General features: G+C 41.7%; 1 protein-coding gene across 1 annotated transcript; it reads left to right on the forward strand.

Annotated features, from left to right (window-relative positions):
- The first annotated feature begins 10,291 nt into the window (after positions 1-10,291).
- LOC139381648 (neuronal pentraxin-2-like) lies at positions 10,292-14,583 on the forward strand. The gene is made up of 5 exons (XM_071125329.1): positions 10,292-10,831; positions 11,757-11,976; positions 12,297-12,541; positions 12,779-12,958; positions 13,323-14,583. Exons 1-5 carry the CDS (start codon positions 10,376-10,378, stop codon positions 13,557-13,559), a joined length of 1,338 nt encoding a protein of 445 aa, XP_070981430.1. The 5' UTR covers positions 10,292-10,375; the 3' UTR covers positions 13,560-14,583.
- The last annotated feature ends 813 nt before the right edge of the window (positions 14,584-15,396 follow it).

Raw genomic sequence — 15,396 nt, forward strand, 5'->3', positions numbered from 1 at the left:
GCTATGTACAGGTGCAGTAATCTGTGAGCTGCTCTGACAGCTGGTGCTTAAAGCTAGTGCGGGAGATAAGTGTTTCCAGTTTCAGAGATTTTTGTAGTTCGTTCCAGTCATTGGCAGCAGAGAACTGGAAGGAGAGGCGGCCAAAGAAATAATTGGTTTTGGGGGTGACAAGAGAGATATACCTGCTGGAGCGCGTGCTACAGGTGGGTGATGCTATGGTGACTAGCGAGCTGAAATAAGGGGACTTTACCTAGCAAGGTCTTGTAGATGACATGGAGCCAGTGGGTTTGGCGACGAGTATGAAGTGAGGGCCAGCCAACGAGAGCGTACAGGTCGCAATGGTGGGTAGTATATGGTGGGTAGGCTCTACAGTGAAATAAGCAAATAAACACTAACCAGAACAGCAATGGACAAGACATATTGACATATTGACATATTGACATTAAGGAGAGGCATGCTTAGTCGAGTGATCAAAAGGGTCCAGTGAGTAGTGAGGTTGGTTGGGGTCACGGCGATTCAGACAGCTAGCCGGGCCATCGGTAGCCAGCTAGCATAGGGTGGAGGTCTGTTTTTAGCCACCTCGTGCGTTTCCGTCTGTAGGATTAGTGGGGTTCCGTGTGGTAGAGGGGATCAATCCAATTTGCAAAAAAAAAATAGATACAGTTATAGAGGCCCAAGAAAAAATGAAAAAAATGTCTGATAGATCTATTCAGAGAGCAGCCGATAAGACAGCTAACAATTAGCGGACCGCAGATGGGCGTTCAGGTAACGTCGCGACGGAGGAGCCAGCTGGATAACTCCCTCGGGCAGATAACGTCGGTAGTCCAGTTGTGAAGGCCCGGTGGGGCTCCGCGTTGGCAGTAAAACGGGTCCGGATAGGTGATTGTAGCCCAGGAGTGACTGATGGAACTCTTCAGTTGGCTAGCTCCGGAATAATTGATGTTTGCTCCGGAATCGACGTAAGTCGATAGTCACACGGATAGCAGCTAGCTAGCTGCGAGATCCCGGTATAAATGTCCAGAGCTTGCGGTTGAAATCCGGGGACATGGAGAGAAAAATAGGTCCGGTATGTTCCGGTCCGAGCCGCGCCAGACAAAACTGGCGATAGATTTTCGAGCTAAAGGATAGCTGATGACCACAAACCGTGGTTAGCTGAATACTAACGATTAGCCAGTAAAGAAGCTAACTAGCTTCTGGTTAGCTTCAGGCTAGCTTCTGGTTAGCTTCTATGGAGGATTACAGATTTGAGGTAAATAATACTTTCTTTTTCATATATAAATTGGTGAGGCGGGTTGCAGGAGAGTGTTTTGAAGATGAGTTTATGGAAAATAAAATATATATATATAAAAAGGTATGCGAAGAAAGTTGTAAATATATATATATATATATATACGGGACACGACAAGACGAGGACAAAAGACGTCTGACTGCTATGCCATCTTGGTGATACCATCTTGGTGATCTCCGCTATTCAATCTGGTTTCCGAGCTGGCCATCGGTGCACCTCAGCCACGCTTTAGGTCCTAAACGATATCATAACCGCCATCGATAAGAGACAATACTGTACAGCTGTATTCATTGACCTGGCCAAGGCTTTCGACTCTGTCAATCACCACATTCTTATCGGCAGACTCAACAGCCTTGGTTTCTCTAATGACTGACTTGCCTGGTTCACCAACTACTTCTCAGATAGAGTGTGTCAAATCAGAGGGCCTGTGGTCCAGACGTCTGGTAGTCTCTATGGGGGTGCCAAAGGGCTCAATTCTCGGGCCGACTCTTTACTCTGTATATATCAATAATGGAGCTCTTGCTACTATTGATTCTCTGATCCACCTCTACACAGACGACACCATTCTGTATACATCTGGCACTTCTTTGTGTTAACAAACCTCCAAACGAGCTTCAACGCCATACAACACTCCTTCAACTGCAAGTAGAACTAAGTGCATGCTCTTCAACCGATTACTGCCCGCACCCTCCCACCTGACTAGCATCACTACTCTGGACGGTTCTGACCTAGAATATGTGGACAACTACAAATACCTAGGTGTCTGGTTAGACTGTAAACTCTCCTTCTAGACTCATATTAACCTGTTATGGCTGCATCCCTTTGTTCTCAATTTCCGCCTGAAGACATACCCTAATCTAACTGCCTGTAGCTCAGCCCCAGAGGCAAGGATATGCATATTCTTGGTATCATTTGAATGGAAACATTCTGAAGTTTGTGAAAATGTTAATTGAATGTAGGAGAATAACACAGTAGATCTGGTGGAAGAAAAGAGAAAGAAAGAGCATACGTTTTCTGTTTTTTATTGTTGTAGCATCATCTTTCACATGTACTGGAATAGCCACACAGTCAGGAGGATGCTGGAGATAATTTTGATGGATAACACAAGAGGGCAACTGTAGGTGTGCAAAGTTTCAGACTGATAACTTCAGGAATGGGTGAGCTACATGACATTTAGCATGGTCACCCAGGTGTCCCACACAAGTTGCCCAAATGTACCCAAGTGGCCGAATTGGTGAAATGAACTATAACTATATACAACATATCAAAAAGTAATTCTAACACACACAAAAACAAAACAAAAATGTTTTAAAAAATATTAGAAAATAAATATTTAAAAAAAAACAGTACACCCTTTGTAAGTCCTCAACACAATATTTTGCTGCCTGTGCCATGTCCCATAGCAGTCTCTTTCTGATGTAAAGCAGAGGCAAACTGAACAAGTGGTGCAGTTCATGCGACACAGAACACAATGACGCCTCCATGCTGTGCCCTTTTGGCCCTGAGGCACAGTCATGCCTGCAGTAATGAACTGTGGCATATGAACACCACTGGGGGCAGAGGTAGAGCGGGCAGCTTGGCACCGGGGGCTCCCAGTCAGAGTCGCTATCACTGTGAAAGAAAACATTTAAAAAATATTTGTATTGTATTAGCCTTTTATCATCACATAAAATAAACAGATATGTATTGTTCTACTCCATTCCATTTGAATAAAAAAATGGAAAATATAATCTGACATGGAAAATATATATATATATATATACACACACACACACAAACAAACCAACACACACACACACACACACACACACACACACACACACACATTTCATTGCAAATTGTCAAAAATATATATATATTTATTTTTTTTGCAAAAAATATATATTTATATTTCATAAAACGGCATTAGCACTTACCCGTCCAGAAGTACGTCCTCTCCTTGCAGAAACAGCTCCTCAGTTCCTGTTTGAATCATAACACTCAAAGATTCCTCAAACAAAAAATCTGTCTCACTTTTTCACTTTCACTTTAGACTTTGACTTCGCTTTTGCTGATTTATTCGCCATGATATCTTCAATGAAATCGTTGAAAATACAACTTTCCAAAATACTGCTGCACGTAACAAGCCTCACAGCAACTCCTCTGATCGTCAAGGCAAGAATGGAGTTCGTTACACGTGCGATTACAAACAAGGAATGGTGGTCCAACCCAAAACCATTACATACTGGCGTTTACCTCAGCTCATTGGCTATCTACCCAGCTAGATTTAAAGAAGATCTGTGGTCATTGGGCAGAAATACAGTCCATCAACAAAGCTTCACTAAAATGATTGGTGCTCGTTGTCTTCAAATCAGTTCACTTCGGTCAATACTCCCAGCAAAAAAAACAGAGGTTTGGCTGTGTTGCAAACATCCAGAGGAATGCACTGAAACCAAACATGACTAGATAAACGATTGTTTACTGTGTGTAATTACGTCGAATGCTCCATAAAAAATTGATAGAGATGGAATTCACGGTACAAACGGGTTACAAAATGTTTTGATTTAGGCTATAAAAATTGATTTTATCAAAGAAAACGGCACTTCATTTGATCACTGGGACCCTCAGGAAGAGAAATAAGAGCAGGATATCAGAATGTAAAGTCATAATTTTACCTTCAGATGTGAATGTGTAAAAACTGTCATGGCGGAAAATGTTTCTGTTGTTGATTGCTCTTCTCAAACAAAAGCATGGTATTTGTTCTCTGTAATAGCTATTTTAAATAGGAAAATGTAGTTTGATTACCAATATGCTAATCTTTTGAAGGATGTAAGACACTTGCATTGTCAAGAATGTTTAATGTTACGACGTCACTCTGAAATTTCCCCTGATGTTGATCCCTGTACAGGGATCGCAGCCATAAACATCTCCAATCCAAAATGTAATCTAGACTAATGGTCTGGGGCTGTTTTGCAGGGTTCGGGCTAGTGTCGGGTTCACCTTGGGGTCATGATAGGGGCTATACCAAATGTTTGATGTATTATAATAATTGATTATGCTTATGTTGTATTAATAGAAGGGGAGGGGTTATAAGACCCCTCCCTCCTTACATGTATAGGGTCCTATACTGCAGATTAACAATATATATTAATTATAATGTTTAATATTGTACCACAGTATTTCCAGTCTCTGCCTCTTATAAAGAAATGGTCTGAGAGATGTGTGACTGTGAGACAGAACTCTGCAGGGGAGTGTAAGAGATAAGAGACTAGTCAGACATTCCACTATAAATCAACTTGGGGAGTGGACATTTACTGCTGAGCCTTTAGATAACACTGAAACTCTTGTTTGTATAGCTGTGTAGGTATGGGTTTGGTTTCAGGAGTAGAAGGTAATGACGTAGGCAGTGACATCACTAAGATATTTAGATAACACTGAAACTCTTGTTTGTATAGCTGTGTAGGTATGGGTTTGGTTTCAGGAGTAGAAGGTAATGACGTAGGCAGTGACATCACTAAGATATGACTGCAGGCATAATAAAACAACTTGGACCCTTTTCTATTTTGCAGAACTTACTCGGAAACATGCGTGCTATGTTCCTGTTGTCAACTTCTGTCTGCAATTGCATTAATAAAGGTTTTTGACTGATTTAATTAAAGATATTGTATGAATGCTTATTTCACCAATGAGCCAATGATTGACAAGGAACAAGGAATGAACCCCAACACTAGTCCCCTTAGTTCCAGTGAAGGGAAATGTTAACGCTACAGCATACAATGACATTGTAGATGATTCTCTGCTTACAACTTTGTTGCAACAGTTTGGGCAAGGCCCTTTCCTGTTTCAGAATGAAAATTCCCCTGTGGACAAAAAGAGGTCCAAACAGAAATGGTTTGTCGAGACAGAGCCCTGACCTCTACCCCATCGAACATCTTTGGGATGAATTGGAACGCCGACCATGAGCCAGCCAATGGAAGCAAGTCCCCGCAGCAATGTTCCAACATCTAGTTGAAAGCTTCCCCAGAAGAGTGGAGGCTGTTATAGCAGTAAAGGGGGGACCAACTCCATATTGATCCCAATGTTGTTGGAATGAGATGTTCAAAGAGCAGGTGTCCACATACATTTGGTCATGGTGTGTAGTGTGTATACAATGCAATTCGTAAAGTATTCAGACCCCTTGACTTTTTCCACATTTTGTAACGTTACAGCCTTATTCTAAAATGGATCAAATATTTTTTCCCCTCAATCTACACACAATACCCCATAATAACAGAGCAAAAACAGGTTTTTAGACATTTTTGCAAATATATAATTTAAAAAAAAACAGAAATATCTTATTTACATAAGTATTCAGACCCTTTGCTATGAGACTCGAAATTGAGCTCAGGTGCATCCTGTTTCCATTGGTCATCCTTGAGCTGTTTCTACAACTTGATTGGAGTCCAAGTCCACCTGTGGTAAATTCAAAATGATAAGACATGATTTGGAAAGGCTATATATAGTTGAAGTTGGGAGTTTACATACACCTTAGCCAAATACATTTAAGCTCTGTTTTTCACAATTCCTGGCATTTAATCCTAGTAAAAATTGTTTTAGGTCAGTTAGGATCACCACTTTATTTTAAGATTGTGAAATGTCAGAATAATAGTAGAGATAATTATTTCAGCTTTAATTTCTTTCATCACAATCCCAGTGGGTCAGAAGTTTACATACACTCAGTTTTTGGTCGCATTGCCTTTAAATTGTTTAACTTGGGTCAAACGTTTCAGGTAGCCTTCCACAAGCTTCCCACAATAAGTTGGGTGAAATTTGGCCCATTCCTACTGACAGAGTTGGTGTAACTGAGTCAAGATTGTAGGCCTCCTTGCTCGCACACGCTTTTTCAGTTCTGCCGACAAATTTTCTTTAGGGTTGAGGTCAGGGCTTTGTGATGGCCACTCTAATACCTTGACTTTGTTGTCCTTAAGCCATTTTGCAACAACTTTGGAAGTATGCTTGGGGTCATTGTCCATTTGGAAGACCCATTTGCGACCAAGCTTTAACTTCCTGACTGATGTCTTGAGATGTTGTTTCAATATATCCACATAATTTTCCTCCCTCATGATGCCATCTATTTTGTCAAGTGCACCAGGCCCACCTGCAGCAAAGCACCCCCACAACATGATGCTGCCACCCCCGTGCTTCACGGTTGGGATGGTGTTCTTCGGCTTGCAAGCCTCCCCCTTTTTCCTCCAAACATAACGATGGTCATTATGGCCAAACAGTTCTATTTTTGTTTCATCAGACCAGAGGACATTTCTCCAAAAAGTACGATCTTTGTCCCCATGTGCAGTTGCAAACAGTAGTCTGGCTTTTTTATGGCAATTTTGGCGCAGTGGCATCTTCCTTGCTGAGGGGCCTTTCAGGTTATGTCAATATAGGGCTCGTTTTACTGTGGATATAGATACTTTTGTACCTGTTTCCTCCAGCATCTTCACAAGGTCCTTTGCTGTTGTTTTGGGATTGATTTGCACTTTTTGCACCAAAGTATGTTCAATGCCAAAGTATGTTCAATGTCATCTCAATGTCAATGTCCTTGAGTGGCCCAGCCAGAGCTCGGACTTGAACCAAAACTAACATCTCTGGAGAGAACTGAAAATAGCTGTGCAGCGATGCTCTCCATCCAACCTGACAGAGCTTGAGAGGATCTGCAGAGAATGGGAGAAACTCCCTAAATACAGGTGTGCCAAGCGTGTAGGGTCAAACCCAGGAAGACTTGAGGCTGTAGTCGCTGCCAAAGGTGCTTCAACAAAGTACTGAGTAAACGGTCCGAATACTTGTGATTTCAGCTTTTGTTTTTAATACATTTGCAATAATTTATAAAAATCTGTTTTTGCTTCATCATTTCATTTGATGATCGATGAGTAAAAAAAAATATTTAATCCATTTTAGAATAAAGCTAACGTTAAAAAATTGGAAAAGTCAAGGGGTCTGAATACTTTCCAAATGCACTATATATACACACATATATTGGACACACCTACTCATTCAAGGGTTTTACTTTATTTTGACTATTTTCTACATTGTAGAACAATAGTGAAGACATCAACACTATGAACTATGAAATAACACATATATAGTAACATCACACATCACGTAGTAACAAAAAAAGTGTTAAACAAATATATTTTAGATTCTTCAAAGTAGCCACCCCATCTCAATTGGGTTGAGGTCGGATGATTGTGGATGCCAGGTCATCTGATGCAGCACTCCATCACTCTCCTTCTTGGTCAAATAGCCTTTGCTGGTTAATTGTGCCTTTGAATTCTAAATAAATCACTAACAGTGTCACCAGCAAACACCTCCATACCATCACACCTCCTCCTCCATGCTTCACGGTGGGAACCACAGATGCGGAGACACGGCTGTTGGATCCAAAAATCTGAAATTTGGACTCATCAGACCAAAGGACAGATTTCCACCGGTCTTATGTCCATTACTCATGTTTTTTGGCAAGTCTTATTATTATTGGTGTCCTTTAGTAGTGGTTTCTTTGCAGAAAGAAAACTTTGACCATGAAGGCCTGATTCACACAGTTTCCTCTGAACAGTTGATGTTGAGATGTGTCTGTTACTTGAACTCTGTGAAGCATTTATTTCCTGTGGCGATTCTCATGAGAGCCAGTGTCGTCATAGCGATTGATGGTTTTTGCAACTGCACTTGAAGAAACTTTCAAAGTTCTTGAAATGTTCCTGATTGACTGACCTTCATGTCTTAAAGTAATAATTGACTGTTGTTTCTCTTTGCTTATTTGAGCTGTTCTTGCCATAATATGGACTTGGTCTTTTATCAAATAGGGCTATCTTATGTATACCACCCCTACCTTGTCACAACTGATTGGCTCAAATGCATTAAGAAGGAGTGGCAGGGTAGCCTAGTGCTTAGAGCGTTGGACTAGTAACCGGAAGGTTGCAAGTTCAAATCCCCGAGCTGACATGGTACAAATCTTTCGTTCTGCCCCTGAACAGGCAGTTAACACACTGTTCCTAGGCCGTCATTGAAAATAAGAATTTGTTCTTAACTGACTTGCCTAGTAAAATAAGAAAGGAATTCCACAAATGAACTTTTAACAAGGCACACCTTTTAACATAATTGCTTTCCAGGTGACAACCTCATTGGAGCTGGTTGAGAGAATGCCAATAGTTTCCGAAGCTATAAACTATATTTTGATTTGTTTAACACTTTTTTGGGTACTACTATGTGTTATTTCAGTTGATGTCTTCACTATTCTACAATGTAGAAAATAAAGAAAAACCCTTGACCGGTACTGTATACACGCACACACACAAATAGATTATATTTTCACCAGCTGAGCTTTGCACCCCTGTGTCAGTATACCGAACTGTGTCACAAATCACTAATTGGCTGTTAAGTGACCGTTTTCGATGCCATATCAAAAGCCAACCCCACTGTGGTACAGAGCTTCCCGTCTTCCTCTCAGTGCTCATCTCGCCTGCTGTTTAGATGCTACTGTCTTCCAGATTTCAGTCAGACCACGAAGGTGATGCTACTAATTGTTTACCTGCACATCCTTTATCATGAACATTGGTTGACACCAAGTGTTCTTAGGGCCAACCTGGTCTCAGAGCATTTTATATTGTTCTGTATGTAAATTCGAGACACTCCTTTTAGTATATGTTACGTATTAATTTGTGGATGTCCATCACCCATTTCGTATGATATGTTAAGATTTACAATTCATATATGTTACGGATTTGGAAGTAATACAATATGTTACGAATTCGCAAGACGTAGAATATGTTACCAATTTTCAAAATGTATGATATGATTCCAATTTGTTGTGGGTAACGTTACCTAGGTGGCTAACATTATCTAGCTGGCTAACGTTTTCTATGCTCGGGTTAGGGATAAGGTTATGAGTTGGGTTGCAGTTAAGGTTAGGGAAAGGGTTAGCTAACAACATGCTAAGTAGTAGCGTTATATGCCCAACCAACCTCCCTCCGTTTTTGCCTTAAGAAACCTTCCGTCTTATTTCACCATACCAAACTGTAACAAATCTTACTAATTTGAGTGTCCCGGATTTACATGTACTATGTCTTTGAGACCAGGGCAGGCTGACTTAATCGGTGTGCATGATGGCAATGATAAAACAGCAACAATTGATATCCTTATTTGGTCCTGTTAGACATCTGTTTCCTTGTCAACTCTACTCACCTCCATTTTCATCATTCCATCAACTTTGCTCTCCTCCTTTCCATCATCTTCCTTTCAGTGTCTAGTATATCATGCCAGGCGGTTCTGGATCTTTCCATTGGTGGTGTCAGAGTGCTCACTAGTTACCACAGCCACAAATGTATAATGCCTGCCTATTTCTACAATTTCTCTTCTCAAACTTTGATTTTCAACCTAACATTAAACCCTAACCTTAACCACACTGGTAGCCTTATGCCTAACCTTAAATTAAGACCATAAAGCTCATTTATGTTTTAATGAATTTTTACGATATAGCTGAGCCACGAAGTCAAAATTGGCTATCTAGTGGAAATCCCACCTACCTTGTTGGATCTGAACCATGTGTGAAGCCTTTCCCTAATTTATTTAATACTGTAGTTTTTATAAAGATATGGAATATTGGACATTGTTATAGCATCTATTTCAATTGATTGGTCAATGATCATACAGTACCAGTTAGATACAACTCAAAAATGACTTGTCCATCATACAGAACCTACCTATACGGACTGTAGTTATGGCAACATACTACAACCAATCCAATCGCGCCATACATCAGACAGTAATCTTCTTAACTCATGGTCGCTGTCCTTAAAGCACCATTAAATGCGGATTGAAGGCATGGAAACTTTGAGCGTTAACCCAGACTCATGTGGTTTTACCATCGCCTAAATTTTACTTGTCAAAATTGTACTTTGTATGGAATGATAACGTTTTGAAACAATATATATCGTTTAATTCGAGATTGACTATGGTATTCCGAGTAGATTACCGCTTTCTCGGCGTGTTTTACGCACCGGATTTGAAAGGCATAATAATCGGTTAGGCGCCACCCGTTATTTCACTAAAGATTAACGACCAAAATACTGCCCTGGTATGTTATCTCTTTTGAGATTGTTGTGTTTTTACGCACTGGGACTGGGCTATGAGAAGCTTGTGCGTGGACAGGATGACAATCCGGATACGGGAGCCCGGTTCCTATGCCGATCCATGACGGTTGGCGCGGACACTTGTTTGGTCCCGGTAGTTCCCGAACCAAACACGGCAGCTCAGGAGGAAGTGTTGAGGAACACAGTCATGCAGCTCCGTGAAACGGTTCTCCAACAGAAAGAGACGATAGTCAACCAACTTGGGACCATAAACGAGCTGACCACCAAGCTCTCCCTCTGCGAGTCAGCCTCCGAGGAAGGGAAGTATGAAAGTGGTGGATCTTGGAGTAAAAACAAAAATAATCAGAACACAATGGGAGATTTACCCAGAGATCCCAATGATACAATCGACAACCTCGGTAAGACCATGCAGAGTCTGAAAGACCGACTGGAGAACCTAGAGGTAAGACACGGGACAGTAACCATAAATTACTCTTTGGCATCTGAAATAGGCCTAATGTTTAAAGTTGTTGCCCCTTGCATGATTGTCTGCTTATTAAGTAATTGAGTCCAAAGTGAACACCTGTTGCTGTGGTCAACTTTGTGGCCATTAAATTTTCTCCCATTTTGGCCTGTGGCCTATAATATTCTATTTTTGCCACCATGTGGAGGCATACCCTAAATGGATTAACATTTTATCTCCTTTACCTTCCAGTGATTAAGTTCCCTATGTCACCTTACTCAACAAATGCATCAGCTCTTAATAAAAGCAGCTCATTCAAATGACCAAGGATATAATGTGTTTCTTGGGATATGTAGGTCTCTTGCAGAGCTGTTTCATTCCAGATCGAAACACAAGTTCAGTAAATCCAATCCTAGCTTGTGTAGGTGTAGTACCATCTGTTAGTTTAGAGCTTCCTGAACCACAGGTAATCCCCATTAGGTCATGCAGTAAAAGTACATTGGGAAACAAACGCATGACGGTATCAAGCTAAACCACACAGTAGATGGTGTTTAAGCTCATTATGCATTAACAGGCTTTGGAAACTGGTGAAACAATTGGAGAGACCCAATGTTCTCCATGATTTACAATAAGGGGCCAGAGTCATGTGGCCAGGAAAACAACTCCTAGGCCTTCTGATAACATACTGGCCTACACACAGTGTAGCCGATTTCCACTCAGCCAATGATCTTTGAAAATTACACCCATTAAATAGGTGACAAACATAAGAGACGGGAAGCAGCGCATCTCAGACCTCAATACAAATTGACCTGGTCTATCAACCTCCACAGACTGTCTGCGTTAACCTCCACTATTTGTCTGTGACCATCTTGTATTGTCTCCACTTATTTAATTGTCTAATGACGTCTCCATCTTGTCCCCGCAGCAGCAGCAGCAGAGAGCAAACATGTCGGGAGCGTTGTTCCCCAGCGAGCTGCGAGACCTGCTGCAGCACAGGCTGGGAGACCTGGAAAAACAGCTGCTCAGTAAGGTCAACAACCTGGAGGAAGAGAAGTCTCTGCTCTACAACGAGACCACAGCCCACAGGCAGAAGACAGAGAGCACCCTCAACTCCCTGCTGACCAGGATCAATGAGCTGGAGAAAGGTAAATCACTGGAAAAGGAAAGATATGACAGACGCATACAGACATACTCACGTACGCACAAACATATGTCTGTGTACACAATCCGATGACAGTAGTACACACCTGCAGCACAAACCGGGAGACTCACACATTGTAAACACAATGAGTCATTCATTCTATCAACTATCCCACTAACTGACCCAATTACTGCCACTCACATACTGTACCCCACTGCAGTAAACAACTGAGGCTTTAGATCAAATCTGACAAATGTTCATTTTGTTCTCGTAATTTGTGTATAAGTGACTTCATAGACAACTCTCCCATTATTCTCTCTGTAGGTGGCAGTGGGTTCAAGTCCCCCGAGCAGTTTAAGCTGGTCCTCCCCCTGCGTACGAACTATCTGTACGGCCGCATGGCCAAGAGCCTTCCTGAGATGTACTCTTTCACTCTGTGCATGTGGCTGCGGTCCAGCGCCGGCCCTGGCATAGGCACCCCCTTCTCCTATGGGGTGCCAGGACAGGCCAATGAGATTGTCCTCATGGAGTGGGGCAACAACCCCATAGAGCTGCTCATCAATGACAAGGTAAGGGCACTCTAAATGACTCAGTGATTCTCAGTATCGCTGATCTGTGGGAGAGCTTACCGTTATTGACAGGAGTCTTTGTTTTAAATTAGATCTGGCTTTAATGAGGTTGCTGATTTTTATTTTTTTTACCAGCTTTACCAAATCCTAACCTTCCTCAATCTAATGTGTATTTCTCCTTTCTGTTTGTAAGCATCTGTACCTACCTTACACTCCTCTCCTATGTTACCTGTCCAGGTGGCTCAGCTACCTTTATCAGTGCGTGATGGGAGGTGGCAACACATCTGTATCACCTGGACCACCAGGGATGGTCTATGGGAAGCCTACCAGGATGGTCAGAAGCTGGGGGCAGGGGATAACCTGGCTCCCTGGCACCGCATCAAGCCTGGAGGAGCCATCATACTGGGGCAGGAACAAGTGAGTCTGCTGACTAGCGCCCCTTATCTGTAGGATACACATTTACATATTTGAATGGGAAATATTTAGCCTATTTTACTCTTGGTTTACAAAAGCACATCAGGTTTTCAGATTTGAATGGTACAGGTTCTTAGCCATGGCCATGAGTACTGAGCTATAGGCTCTAGAGTGTAGACCAAATTTGAAAGGCCCCATCGCTAACAGAAATCCTAAAGATCAGTTACATGAGAAAATAAATTAACATTTTTTTTTAGAGCGAATAAAGTAGAGACCAGACAGGTCAAGTTTGTCTGGCTCAGCCTGGCAGTCCACACAGTGATATGTTGTTGTTTTTAACGAGGCCTGTTGTTTATGGCCTCAACAGGACATGGTGGGCGGGCGCTTTGACGCCACACAGGCCTTTGTGGGTGAGCTGAGCCAGGTTAACATCTGGGACAAGGTCCTGAAGCCAGCCGACATCCTTACCATGGCCAACTGTTCCTCCTATACCCCCGGGAACGTGGTGTCCTGGCTGGACAGTGATGTGGAGGTGTTTGGAGGGGGAGCAGCCAAATTGCCTTTAGAGATATGCCAGGACCGGCTGTCTGAGACTGAGTCTTAGGATGGATGTCTGTCTGTGGTGTGTTGAGAATCATGTTCTCAATCTTGACGCCTACTGTACCTGCTACGTGTAATGCTGGTCATGTGTTTCGTTTGTCTGTGTAAGGAAAGGCTGATCTACCTAATTCCAGATGATTCTACTACACACAGATCCAGTTTTACACACACATTGGCAAACAGACTTAATGACACTGGATTTGGCATGTGAGGCTGGTTTAGGCATGCGTGTGGCATGGGAGGTGTAAGGTGCACAGATTAGCCGTCCCACGAATGACAGAGTAATTTACGTCCCAGGCCACAAACTGTAACCTACATCCTAGGACTTACATACAGTAATCTACATCTCCTGATGGAAGTCATTCAAGCCTTTTCCACCTTGAGTGGAGAGCAGATTTAGGGGAATATCCAATCAAACATCAGCCAGTTGACCTCTATGTTGAAGGTTTTCAATAACCTTTTGCAGAGATGAGGGACTAGTTTTGATCTTTGAGTTAGTTGGTAAACATTCCATAGTTATGTGTGGAAATCTGTGTTCTTGTGGCATCATGTCTGTTGTACTATAATGTTAAGGTTTCATTATCCATTACTACCCATACTGTTTTCAATACCCCAAGTCCACCTCAATGCCTGCAGCAGTATATGTTGTCTCAACTGTTCTGTAATTATCCTCTTGTTGTTAGGGACACGTTGGTTTGTTTAGGCCTACAATGTCTGTGCAGTGGTAGTTTTCAAGAACAAACAAAGCGTAATTTATATGGGCACATTGTTACTGTTAAATGTGTACATATCATTTTTCAAGCAGATAAGAACAATACATTCATGTGTACGAGTGTCTCTTTCCATGAAAACAATGTTCGGTGTGTAAAGTTATATAATTGAGATACTTTGTTGATTTTGCTCAAGAGACCATGCTTACTTTTCATGTGGCCTTTTGAAGATGTTCCAGATGCACTTTACTATGTTAACTATTGCCAAATTAACAAGAATGTGGAAAATGAAAAGGACAAATAAAACACTATTGAAAAGCAGTCCGTTTAAATAGTGGTTAAATTGCATAGACCAGTAGCTTTAACCAACAGCGAGCCAAGGCAGCATTAGTCATGCTTAATTAAGACATGAGAGCAGCTCAAAGGTGGCGTCAATCATTTAGGCAGACTTCTACCTAGTGACTCCTAAAGACTAGTGGGAAAACATCTCCCTGACTCTCTCTATTGGAAAATACATGGAATTTGGTATGTTTTAAATGGAAGTGGGCCGGGGTTAGTATCTTACACATTCTTGCAATGCAGTCCTGTATCTTATAAAAACCCTTGCTTTTTTTGTGTTCTACCAGAGGCTGTTTAGTTGAAGGTCAGTTTGTCTGGAATTCTGGGTCAGGTTAACTAACATTACAAAAGTACAACTCAAGTTATTCGAATGGTATTGTAAGATACAATTCTAATACATAACATTTGGTAGTCATGAGCAGCACAGATGTCATTACCTAACAAGTACGCTGAGTGTACAAAACATTAACACCTGCTCGTTCCATGACAGACTGACAAGGTGAAAACTATGATCCCTTATTGATGTTACCTGTTAAATCAGTGTAGATGAAGGGGAGGAGAGGTTAAAGAAGGATTTTTAAGCCTTGAGACATGGATTGTGTATGTGTGCCATTGAGGGTGAATGGGCAAGACAAAAGATTTAAGTGCCTTTGAACGGGGTATGGTAGAAGGTGTCAGGTGCACCGGTTTGTGTCAAGAACTGCAATGATGCTGAGTTTTTCACACTCAACAGTTTCCTCTATCAAGAACGGGAGAAACAAAAAGCTCATTTCCATTGGAACATTCTGAACA

This window comes from Oncorhynchus clarkii, chromosome 23 (assembly GCF_045791955.1).
Source record: "Oncorhynchus clarkii lewisi isolate Uvic-CL-2024 chromosome 23, UVic_Ocla_1.0, whole genome shotgun sequence".
Lineage (NCBI taxonomy): Eukaryota > Metazoa > Chordata > Actinopteri > Salmoniformes > Salmonidae > Oncorhynchus > Oncorhynchus clarkii.